The sequence below is a fragment of the Sceloporus occidentalis genome, unplaced genomic scaffold (genome assembly GCF_023333645.1).
Source record: "Sceloporus occidentalis isolate IW3139 unplaced genomic scaffold, rSceOcc1.0.p SCAF_2, whole genome shotgun sequence".
NCBI lineage: Eukaryota > Metazoa > Chordata > Lepidosauria > Squamata > Phrynosomatidae > Sceloporus > Sceloporus occidentalis.
Genome location: NW_028316982.1, coordinates 123515863 through 123528963, shown reverse-complemented (window position 1 = coordinate 123528963; position 13101 = coordinate 123515863). Strand labels below are relative to the sequence as shown.

General features: G+C 42.7%; 1 protein-coding gene across 1 annotated transcript in view; it reads left to right on the top strand.

Moving 5' to 3' along the window:
- Positions 1–13101, top strand: part of LOC149318971 (PH and SEC7 domain-containing protein 1-like) — a 110617-nt gene that overhangs the window by 83229 nt on the left and 14287 nt on the right. Inside the window, exon 10 of the mRNA XM_089510849.1 lies at positions 1648–1691. Within this exon, the coding sequence (XP_089366975.1) occupies positions 1648–1691 (44 nt within the window). The remainder of the gene's footprint in view (positions 1–1647; positions 1692–13101) is intronic.

Below are 13101 nucleotides of genomic sequence, written 5' to 3'. Positions count from 1 at the left end.
ACAAGATAAGGGGATATGGGGGAAAGAAGGAAAGGGAGAGTTGGACATGCAAATGGCAAGGGATGGAGACAGTACCTTGCCCGGAGTATCACCTGGTGCGGAGAAGCAGAGCTTCCAGGGGTGGAGCCAAAGGGGCAGTCCCCCATCTCACTGCCGCAGTGCATAGAATGGCACCACAGCAGCTAAGTGGGGGGCACACGTAGCCCTCTCTGTAGCCCTCTGGTATTCCATGTCCCACATGGCCATTGCTGCACAGGACCTAGAAGGCAGTCACCTCCCCCCGGCCTTCCGGGTCCCATGTAGCCATTGTCATGTGGGACATGGCAGGCAGCCACCCGCTCCCCCAGGGGTGTACTATCCTACCAAATGACACCCCCTTCTGGTGTGGTCCGCCCCACCACACACACCTAGTGACGCCACTGGATGAAGGCAAGGCAAAATATGAGGTGAGGCAAGCGACTATATCAGTAAAGGCTCTATTGCACAAGAATGTGAACTGCCAAATACTACTTAAGTGTGGCTAGGCTACCTGCTGGTTATTTATCTATGGGTACGTTTATTTACAGAATTTTATAAATCCTACCAATGATTAGACTGTAGGAAAAAATATTAAAAAGTGAAATGCCTTTTTAAATTGTGTGCACATCAGATTTGCAAATTTCTTTATGTTTACTAGGGTCCAAAACACACAAAGAATCCATTTTTAAACTGCTTAACTGCCCTGGCTCTTTGTTATGGAATTCTAGTTTTGTGAGACGTTTAGCCCTCTATCAGAGAGCTCTCATGCCACAACAAACTACAATTCCCAGGATTCCATAGCACTGAACCATGACAAAGTCGTGTCAAACTAGATTATTTCTGCAGTGCAGATGCAGCCAAAGAGTAGCACTACATTGTACTTGGTGCAAAGTCATTTTTCTAATTAGACTTTCAACTGATTTTGCTACAGCAGTGCTAAATGGCATTAGTGTGGAATCAGTTCTGTAGTTTCGTTTCCTTCTTTCATTTAACTGGGACATTGTTTAGACCAATTGTGCCTTTTCTGTGATATTCTGTGAATTTCTGTGCGTGGTTTTTTAAACCTCTGATCTACTGGAGAGAGTTGTTCCTTCTACTTTGCTTTCCACCTCCTTTAACCTAATGCCTTCTTATTTAGTTGGATGTGCTGAGAAATGTTCTCTTATCTTCTCTTTTTTATTTATTCAAAATAGCTATATAGACTGCTTGCTTTCCAGGATCTTGAAGTGGTTTAAAAATGAAGAAAAAACAAACAAATTAATAGTTTTTAAAAAGAACTGGAATAGTTAGCAATGCCTAGGAGGAAAGGTAGACTTTTAATAGCTGCTAAAAGTATATGATTGCCAGTAGGTCCTATATACAACAAAAGAGACCATTCCAAAAGACAGGTTCTTGGTGACAATGTGTATGTCACAGAAACCCAACCAGACCTCTTCCAAAGATCTTAGTGATCTACAAGTGAAGGTACACTATTATATAGTTTATAGCTACTGCTTAGGATTAAATACAGGATTCCCTCTTCTCTAGTTAGTTTTGATCACTCTAAAGGGAATGGTTTGTCTAGAAATATTGTGTCTTTGTAATTACACAACTAGCCCAAAAACACTGATAATTCTTTTATCTCTGCAGGCTCTGTATAGCTCCATCAAGAATGAAAAGCTGCAGTGGGCCATGTGAGTACCCCTGCTTATTGCCTGTAGTTGCCCTCCTCTGAATAGCTCCTCGGTTCTATCATTTCTTTTGTGTTTTATGTATTTACCTCATTTTCAACATTTGTAATATACCTCCCTATGTATACTCAAAGTGGCTTACTGTCAAAATAAACATACATACACACACACTCACCATCTCCACTGGCTCAGCTGAATTTAAACAAATGGGAAAGCTTTAAAAATGAATTACAGTGGACCCTTGGTATTTGCTGGCGTTTGGCTCAAGGACCCCCTTCCTCATGGATACCATAATCTGTGGATGTTCAAGTCCATTATATACATTGGCATATTATAATGGCATCCCTTAAATAAAATGGCAAAATCAAGCTTTGCTTTTTTGGAATTTTGTGTTTGTGCATCCACGGCTTGAAGATATTCAATCTGTTGATACACATGACTGTCTGTATATGAAGTATGTATACAGTGAAGACATAAATTAATTACATAAATTAAGATTTTTCTTATTGGGTGCAAGCATTGTGACTTCTTACCTGTACTTATTTATCAAATCAAATTTATTTATTTAATCATATGCTCAGTGCATAACAATATCTGAGCACTAAATAATACAGATCCAATCTGATACAGTATATTAGAACAGAATAGTACTAACCTGTCTCAAAACCTATAGTAAAAATATATTGTTGAGTCACAGCTCAAGAAAAGCTTTGAAAGTTAATTTTTGTATCTAGTCAGATTGTTTGTCCATCTAGCTCAGTATTGGGCAGCTGTCCAGGATTTCAGACAGGCATCTCTCCCAACTGTACCTAGGTATAAGCCATCATGGTGTAGAGGCTTGAAAGTTGCACTAGGTCTCTGGGAAACTAAGGTTTGAATCCCCACCTAGACCTGGAAACTAAGTGCAAGTCACACTCTCTCAGCATAGAATGGCAACCTTTTCTGACAATATCTTGCCAAGAAAACCCTACAGTATTGTTGCCTCGAGTGAAAGGCATATAACCAACAAAAATTCTAGAGTTCCTTAAAAAATGAACAGGGGACCCTCTATGTTGAAAGCATATACTCTGCTAGTAAGGTGTTGCCTTTCCCCAAAAAATAAGGACTAAGAATGAGAAGTATTTTGATATATGGACCAGATGTAGTTGTTTGAGTGTTGGATTACGACTGGAAATCGGGGATTGATTCCCCGCTCGGCCATGGAAACCCAGCCTGTGACCTTGGTCGCAACACCAGAAAACCCCTTGATAAGGTTGTCTTAAGATTGCCATAATTCAGAAACAACTTGAAAACACACAACAACAAATTTAACGTATATAGCCCCATATGCTCCAACAAAAATCAACATATTTGGCTCTAAATGTGTTCCTTTTAGAGACATTACACATATGAAACGGAACTAAATGATGGTCAAAGAAGTTCTAGTATGAACATATGTACAGATGAAATGAGGGATAATAATTTCTGGTTCTTAGTGACCTCTGTGATTCCCACAAATGGATCATCCTATGCCTATGCAGCTGCATCTTTGGAAAACCTGTGTTTCTTTTTCCAGCCAACACATTAGCACAGCATCAGGAAGTTACTTTTCATCCTTTAGGCTCCTTCTTCCTGTTTACAGTCTTTACCTGTTTCTTCATTACCTATTTTTTGTTAACTTTCTTCATTGGTTTAGTTTTTCTTTGGCAGTTCTTTCTTCCTGCCCACTCACAGGTTTATGGCCCCCAAGGGTCTCTTTAAGAAGGACCTCAGCTGCAGTCAAGATTCCCCAGTCTGATGATCACTCATATCATGTGCTTGGGAGAGGCTCATGTAGTAAACATATGTAACCACTGCCAGGCCTTCACCCTTCAAGCCAAAAGGAATCACTCCCTGAGGTTTAAAAGGTTGCAATCGATGACTCTGAAATTGCTACCCTCAAATAAACCCCTATATACAGTATGGTTTCAAAGGGCATTTGCTTTGATAAACAAGCAGTGGGGTGTAACGAAGAGACCCTGTCCATCACTTCTGTTGCTGAGCTGGCTCCTGAACAACTACCAAAAATGTTGATTTCTCTGAAGATGCCAGTCACAGATGCTGGCAAAACGTCAGGAAGAAACTCTTCTAGAACATGGCCACATAATCCGAAAAACCCACAAAAAACTATAACTACCATCCTTGTTATCAATAACACTGGTATGGGATTCAGAATGTGTTTTGATATTGACCACCTGGGAAAAGTCACTGAAACTATCAGCTAAGAAAGCAAAGAAGAAGCATAAGAAAAAGCACTGTGAAGAACCAGTCCTCATGCAGGATGTTGGCAGCTCTACCACACACTCTATAACAGATTCATACAGTCAATCTTACTTTGGAGCCAGTGGAGGTTCCTATCATTCCAAGAGTAGTCCCTCAACTGGCTTCTGCAAGACTGCATTCTCAGTTTCTATAGAACGTTGGTCACTTAGGTTGCTGTCTTCTACTCTCAATAGTTCAGAGGGCTTTAATGTCTTTATCTCAACACCTGACTGATGTTCATCTCTTGGTTTCCTTCTCAGAAGGGGAAATCATGGAAGGGTCTTTGATCATGATGATGGGTTCCTTCGAGCCTGGTAGTTATGCAAGCCTTCATTCTGTCCATAGTTACTGAATTCACTCCTGCTTTCCAGTGCGTCCTCAATCCCCACCAGAGATGAGCCCTCCAGTCGTCTTCACCATAGTGATCTTCACTACACATACTCTCTTTTTCCCCCTGGCTTCCAGTGTTTCAAGAAATCAAGAGGTACAAGTCACCTTTTTAAGCACTGCTGAATCAGTACCATCCGTACCGGGATCCCTGATCTCTAACTTGCTGGGATCACTGTGTAAAATAAATCCTGAATAAGGTTGATTATTTTAGGAGCTATTGGGATGAAGTAGCTGCTACTGGTTCCCTCTACCCTGCCCATATCCTAAGTGGTAGCATTCCAACTCTGGAAAATACCAAATCCAAGTCTTCAAACTTTGTCATGTCAAAATCTTCCCTCCTCAACAGTGGTTTTCAGAAACAGATGATCAGCATGCTTGGTGTGTAAGGTTACCATTTGTCCCAAAAAACCAGGACAGTCCCAATTTTAAGGCTTCTACAACTGTCCCAACCCAGTTGGAGATGCATGTCCTGGTTTCATTCACCACCAGTGCTCCAAAACGCTGCTTCGTTTGCTGCTGCCAGTTCTAGGCAGCAACAACTGCAGCAGCAATTGCAACAGCGCTCTCTGTGGCTGTGGGTGGCTTACTTCCCCCACTCACCCACACTCCATCTTAGTGTTGCCATTTGGCATGGAGACCCCCAGCCAGGGCCCAGCCTCAGCGTCACCACCACACCTGCCTGTCTAGCCAGCCTGAACCTGGTAGGGCTGGCCCTTCCTTTCCTCCCAGTAGAGTGGTGGGCAAGGACATATTTCACCAAGCCCAAGAAGGATGTAAGCCTGCATCCAATCCTGTACATTTTCCAGATAAACCATTTCATCAAACAGAAAAAAATTCACATGGTCATACTCAGTGTGATTCTCCCACTGCTAAGCAGGGACACTGGTTTGTCACCATAGATCTACATAATGCATATTTCCACATTGGATCAGGCAATATCATTGTTGGTTCCTACACTTTGCTGTCAGATCCAGGTATTTCCAGTTGTTTGTTCTTTCATTTGGACTTTCTATGGCACTGAAGGTTTTCACAGATTGTGATATTGCCCTGAATAGATAACTGGCTTTTGAGAGATCTGTGAGAGATCTGTCTGTTCTGGATAACCTTGGCTTGGTAGTGAATTGTCAACAGTCCAAACTTTGTCTGACTCATCATCCATTTTATCATTACGATTTTGGATTCTATGGTTCTGTGCCCAGATCCTGAAGCATCTGCCTAGCCATTGTTAATGCCTCCAACATCTGTGCAAATATTACCATCTGTGGTGCAACCTGTTCATCACTTTAAATAGGAAATCTCCAGATTACCTGAGAATATGAAACTTACCATCTCCTAGGAGACATACATCACTCTCTTCCATGTCATCCAAACCATCACACTGAGAAGAAGAGGATATAAAGCTCTTCTAGAACATTATGCTTAGAATGGTAAAATCGTTAGGAATACAAGTGGCGGATCCAGTTTTACAGCATCTGGTCCAGCAGTGGTTCCACAGTTACCAGCATTACAAGAACTAATCAAACAGTCCTGGAATAAACAGCATCATTACCATCGACCTCTAAGCAGAACAAAAACATGTACAGGATTCAACCTGAGGTTGTTTATGTATCAGTTGCCTAATTCAATAGTAGTTGAGGGCTCCTCAGTCAAAATCAAGCAATAAATCACATTGAACACTAGTAGATAGGAAAAGTAGGAGGTCAGATATCTTTGGTTGAAGATTCTATTCCTCAGCAGCGTTGACTGTAAGAGTAGGGAATCTGCAGGCCTACAGGAGACAAATACAGTCCTGTCTGTGAACCATGAATGGAGACTACTGTGCAGATATCTTCCTCCTCCCCAGAGGTGGTCCTACAGAATCCTAATCCATCCTCCCTGATGGAATACTATAAAACATAATGTGACTTATTCAAAAGGCCACATGTCTGGATCAGGACTAACCTCAGTCCTGTGATTCATTTGTCTTTCTCCCTCTTCTTAATGTTACCAGTAAAATCCTTCTAGGAGAAATCATCTTCTTTCCAGACTGTCCCCAAGTATCTGGAGAATCTACAGAATCCAAGAGGAGGGTTGTGATTTTTTTTTTTACTTAAGCATCCAGCGGCAAACTTCATTATTATGGCCTCCTCTTTGAGGAAAAAGAACCTAATCAGCATTGCTTAATAAAGAGAGCAGGAAGCTAGATGGATTGGGCAGAAAAACTTATATCTTAGATGCCCTTTTCTTGAAGATGATCAACCATCGGGCCTTCATGGGATGCTACCAGATATTTTTATGGAACAAAGTGACCACCTTGATGAATCAGCTTCCAAAAAACAAAAATGATGTTGCCAGTCTATTTTTTTCCCCAAAAAGTGGCGAGTGTTTCGAGGAACCATATCATCTACATGTAACATGTTGGAGCAGCATTGGCTGGTGGAGTGGCTTTACGCAGACATGTGTGGCTATATTCTGTGGCACTTACACCAGAGGCCCATTTGATGGTGGAAGATATGGTATTTAATGACCTCATTCTGTTCACTGGTAGGTTGAATGAAGAGCTAGACTTAGGTCACAAGCTAGTTAATGTTGCCAAAAAGATTGGGATCACCCCTCAGCTAACATAAAAACAGTTCAACCAGAGACCATGCCTTTCTATCAGAGACAGAGACACCCTCTCAGCTCAAGCTCTCGAAATCAGCCTATAACCACATAGAAAAACCTCCTCCTTCTCACCTTTTTGACAAAAATACTACAAGCATAGATGTTCTAATCAAAAGTGATGTCTTTGACTGCTGTTTCAGGCTGGTCATTACTGTAAAACTTACTGAAATCAACTCACCTCAGCCCTCAGTTTGACAATTCTCTCTCCCTACCTTCCCAAGTGGGAATGGATCACTTCAGAACATTGGGTCAAAAGAAGGAGACTCCACCACTTTGAGGCAGCGTATTCCACTGTCACGCAGCTCTTAACCATAAGCAAGTTTTTTCTAATGTTTAGGTGGAATTTCATTTCCTGTAGTTTGAATCCATTGCTCCATATCCTCCAAGCACAGGAGAAAACAAGCTTGCCCTAGCCTCAATATGGCAACCCTTACAATATTTAAATATGTCTGTCATGTCACCTTTTAACCTTCTCTCCCCTAGCCTAAACATACCCAGCTCCCTAAGCCATTCTTCATAGAACATGCTTTCAAGACCTTTCACCATTTTGGTCACCCTCTTCTAGACACACTCCAGCTTGTCAACATCATTCTTCTATTGTGGTGCTCTAACTGGACATAGTAACCCAGGTGAGGTCTGACCAAAGCAGAATAGAGTGGTGCTATTTCTTGATTTAGACACTACACTCCTATTGATGCAGTCTAAGATTCCTAGATCCCTTTAGTATGTACTGCCATCAAGCCAAGTGTTACCAATCGTATGTCTGTGCATTTATTTTTTTCTGCTTAAGCATTTCTCCCTGTTGAAATTCATTTTATTAGTTCTGGCCCAGTGGGTTTCACGGCCAAGCTCTGAGTCAAACTCTGGTCTCCAGGGTTGTAGTCCATCACTCAATATGCCATACTGATTCATCAGTATTTGTTAGCTACCCCTCCTAATGTGGTTTGTTGTTGTTGTTTCTTATAATCTGCAAATTTGATAAGTGTGCCCTTTATTCCATGATGACCCAAGTCATTGAAAAAGATGTTGGGCCCAGGACAGAACCCTGTGGCACTCCACTAGTGAACTTTACCTATTCTTTACTGCATTTCCCCTACTGCATCATCTGTTCCATTTTCCCCAGGTTGTGCATTTTTTGGGGGGGAGAAGACTGTGGCAGAGACAGTGTTGAATAGTTCTGCCTTTTCTCTGTCCCCTGCTAGCATTTTGCTTCTCCACACAGCAGCTCTACCATTTCCTTCTTCTTCTTCCTTGTGTTATGGAGATAAGCAAAAAAAGCCCCTTTTATTGTTTTTAATCTCTCTAGTAGGTCTGAGTTCATTCTGTGCTTTTTGCTTTTCTTACTTTCTCCCTACACATGCTGGCTATTTAAATTCTTCTTTAGTGATTTCCCCCTTTTCCACTTCTTCTACATGTCCCTTTTGAGTCTTCTGTGTATAGTGACTTGTACCTTCAGTGCAATATAAAGAATACATATTAGTACTGGTATTGTTAATATTATTTAAAGAATCGTAGAGGTTGTTAAATCATACAGTAGCCCTATATGGTATATTATAGACCCCTTTAAATTAGGGGCAGGTGCTGAAAGGGCAGGCTTTGATCTAGAGTGCCAGTATCAGTGGCATTTGATCTCTGTAGAAAAGCAAGGCCTTCCCACATCCTAGATCCAAAATCTGGGCCTGCAGGTGTTTTTGTACTTCAGCTCCCAGAAACCTCAACCATGTTGGCTAATGGTCTGGGATTCTAGGAGCTGAAGTCCAAAACACCTGGGGGTCATCAGGGATGCTTTGATTTTGATTTCCTGCATGGCAGGGGGTTGGACTGGATGGCCCTTGTGGTCTCTTCCAACTCTATGAGTCTATGATTCTATGATTCATTTCCACTGTGGTTAAACCCGGATCGTACAGAACCACAATCCGGTTTAAACTGATTCAGCAAGGGGGGGGGCATGTTTCCCCCTATTTAACCCGTATAAAAAAGACACTGGGTTTTTCCATTCCTTTTCAGCTGAATCAATATATTTTCAAATAAATCGATTCAGCCCAATGGGAACCAGGCAGATTCAAAGCCCCCGCCCAGCTTCCCCGGCCTCTTACCTCTCCACTCAGCCACTCTGCCTTCTCTGCCCCTGGCCTCCTTCCACCATTTCCTACCTCCAGCTGCACAAGAAGGCCACCCCTGCTCCTCCTCCTCCTCCTCCTCCTCAGGCAGCGAAGAGGCCTCCGTCCAGGGCCGCCCTGCCGCCAGCACCAAGGCCCATGGGCCCTGCACCGCCCTCCAGACGCCGGCAACGGAATGATGGGAGAGGCAGTCCAGGCAGCCCTCAAAGCCTCTGAAAGAACTCCACAGGGCAAGCAGCCCAGGAGGAGGAGGAGGAATGCACAATGAAGCCATGGATAACCTTCCCCTGGTCCCCTTGGAATGGGGCTGCATGAAGGAACCCAGGTGCTTGATCCGAATAAATGAAATTGGCACAAATATTGGGAACAAAAGTCTCAACTGATCCAATTCATCAATTTGGATCAGGAACCGAATTACACGGTAAGTGGGAATAGGCCCCTGGAGGTGATGTGGGCTGTGCCATTTTCACATCCACCTCCCTGACATCTGTCACCACTGTCTTGTTTAATGGATTTGCCTGGATTAATCATCCTGGTCAGTAGGTCCTGGCCAAGAGCCAGAGTAGCTGAGACTGTTGTCATGGAGACAGATCAGTGTAGGCTGATGCAGTTAAGTGAGCATCGTCTCCAGGAGAGAAATTCCTCTGCCCTGCACAGTGTGAAGCAATACCAAGTCATGATCCACATGAGAGAGTGGACCTGTCCATCACTTTGAAATGATGCCTGTGCATGTGTTGTTGTTGTTGTTTTTTCCAGGATTTATATCCCACCTTTCTCCCACAGTGGGTAAAACACTGATTGCAAAAATTAAAAATAATTAAATAATACCAACATTAAAACATAGATTAAGAGAGCCTGTTGGTGGCTGCATACTGCTAAGACCAGTCAAAATAAATTTCCATCCCGGTGCTTGCTGCCAGGATTTTTTCTTAGGGACAGGACCTACTCTCATTAGGCAGACAGAGCAGTGTGGGCATCTCATCTGGAAGATTTTAGGCGTAACAAAAGGGTTGTTATTTGAATTATTCTGGTTGTATTTTTACTACCAAAAAGTAGAAACTGAAAGCTTCCCAAAATGGCCTTGGGTACTTGAGAGAAAGGAATTTTCCTTTATGTTTTCTGCTTGGTCTGTTTTAGCCTCTGTCTAGTTTGTTAGGGCTCCCCTTGGGGCTGGCAAGTGGCAGGAGAATTGGCAGCTTCCAACGTGGAGCCAGTTGCAGATTCTGATGGGATGTTATCACACAGGGCAAAATTGGAAGTTTAAAGTGGGGCCAATGCAGGGTCATCCAGGGTTTAGGGACAAATTCGCAGCTGTTTTTCACATGACGCTGCAGACAATCAGAAGAAAATCTAGGGTGAATGTGAGGTCAATCAGGAAATAAGTAAATTCACAAAACTACCGGATTTACATTTCTATTTTGCTTGCAAATTGACTCCCTTCCACAGCCCTGTGGAAAGCAAGCCTCAGATGACTTTGTGCCTTGCCGGGAGGGAAGGAGAATGCTCTGGTCCCGTAAAGGTATACACACACTTCCCTATTTAGGCTCCCCAGCTGCTTTTCCTCCTCTAATTAAGGGAAGAGCTGCTGGAAGAAGGCAGAGGGAGGACGCTTTGGAAGTCCTCCGGGACAGGAGGGAGAAATGGAGGACATGCCTTGGAAAAGGAGGGCATGGAATCAGGCAGGCTTATGGATCCAGCCTCCTCCTCTCTCTCTCTCTCCCTCTCTCTCTCTTGTGTGTGTGTGTCTTTGTCTTTGTGTGTGGTTTTAGAAGTTTGCAAAGGGCAGCCTCATTCGGCCTTTCTCTGAAATATCTTTTGAGGTTTCTGTGGCAAAGAAGATCCCCCCCCCCCATATCCCCTCCCCTCCCCGGAGCATGTGTGTGCGCGCACTTGTGGAAATGACAGTTTTGAGCATGCTCAGAAAATGTATTTATAAGCTTGCAATGGGGATTTGTTTGTCTCCTTTTGATAGCCAAATTCACATTGGGCCCACTTTAATGTGCTTTTAGCCCCTTGTTGTGCTGTGTGTGTGATAACCAATAGCAAATGGCATTGCTTTTTTGGGATGCCACCACTTTAACAATTTTTAGGATGGAAGCACATAGGATAAAGTCCACAGTCAGATTTGCAGAACTGTCAAAGTTGCAGAAATGTCAGATTATGCTAACAGTTTTCTATAGCAATAGCAATAGCAAGTACATTGCTATACCATTTATCAGTGCACTTAAGCATTCCCTAAGCAGTTTACAAAGTGTAAGCTAATTGCCCCCAACAATCTGGGTACCCATTTTAGCACCCTTGGAAGTATGCAAGCCTGAGTCGAGCTTGAGCCCTTTTGCTGGTATTGAACTTGCAACTTATGGTTTGTAAGTGAGTGGCTGCAATACAGGCATTTAACCACTGCGCCACCAGGCTTTTTGTGCAGCAGAATTTCCACCAGTAGCATTACTGGGGAGTGCAGACCACAGCCGGTGACACCCCAGAAGAGGAGGTGAAACCCAGCCGGTCCCCCACCTCCTGTGGAGTGTCCCCATGGCTGCAGGACTGCTTTACGGGACTCCCCACAGCCATGGGCCTGCTCCCTGCAGGGGGCTTCTCCCATCCTCTCTGGGGGTCCAGGGCTGTTCCCTGGCTCTTTCCTGAGGCTCATGGGGCTTCCCTAGCCCTTTCCCAGCCTTTCTCCAGAAGCCCCCCCAGGGTTGTTTCCCAGCCCTTTCCCAGGGCGTGCAGGGCTCCTCCAGCCCTCCCCAACCATCTCCCTACGCACATCAGAAGTTGCACACCAAAAATCCTGCCCCCATGTCCTGCCCCTGCCCACCATGTGACACCAACCCTAAGGACGCACTGTTCTCTACCCATTGTTCCCACCTCTGCTACCTATCTTTATTTCAACAAAGTGGGATGTTGAGAGGAGGGATGATTTAAACTACTAAATTCAACTATAACTGTATTGTAGTCTGTGTAGGTGTGATAACTGCAGATCTCTGTAGGTATCATTCTGCTTTCTTCCTAAGAAGCTGTCATTGGCTGCAGTACGCACAACTCCTTTTTCTTTTGTCCACCAACCTGTGGAGACATATATTTCATGATGAACAGTGTGCAGTTCCCTTTATATCTAGATTATTTTCAGGTTTTTCTTACATATTTTCTTACATTTCTAATTTTTGTTGTAACATACAGAATAGTGTGCACATAACCAGTCATCCAGCCCTTTATAAATAAAACAGATGGTCCTCTATGACTCACAATGAGTAACATGCAAACAAACCAGTGTTTAGATTAGTTTTGAGATGGTGGTGGGTTTTTTTTGTGTGTGTGTGTTTAGTTTTGGTTTTTTTTGGGGGGGGGAGATTAGAAAATAGAAGGTTATGTGTATCCACTTGCTTAGAAAACATTACAAGGCAATCACTTATAGGCTGAGTCTCCTTTATCTGGAATTCCAAAATCGGAGATACTAAAAAATCCAAAATTGTCCACATGAATGGCTGAGATAGTGACACGTTTGCTTTCTGATGATGAAAGAGACAGAAACTTTGTTTTATGCACAAAATTATTAAAAATCTTCTGCATAAAATTATCTTCAAGCTATGTGTATAAGGTATATATGAAACATAAATGAATTTCATGTTTAGATTTGGTACCCATCTCTAAGATATCTCATTATGTTATGCAAATATTTCAGGATCTGAAAAAATAAAAATAAAAATGCTTCTGGTCCCAATATTTCAGATAAGAAAGAGTAACCTGTGCTACATAACAATGTCTTATCATTTTTTAATTTTTAAAATTTTTACAATCCATTTTCTCTTTGAATAGAGTATGTTCTGTTTTGAGACAAGAACATTAGTTTCTTCTATTTTAAGAGCCTGTTTTAGGAATTAGGTAGACCACACTGGAAGCTGTTTATGATAGTCTTATCGATTTTACATCTCTTTTCACTTGTATGGAACTAACAGAAATAACTCCAATTAAGATACCAG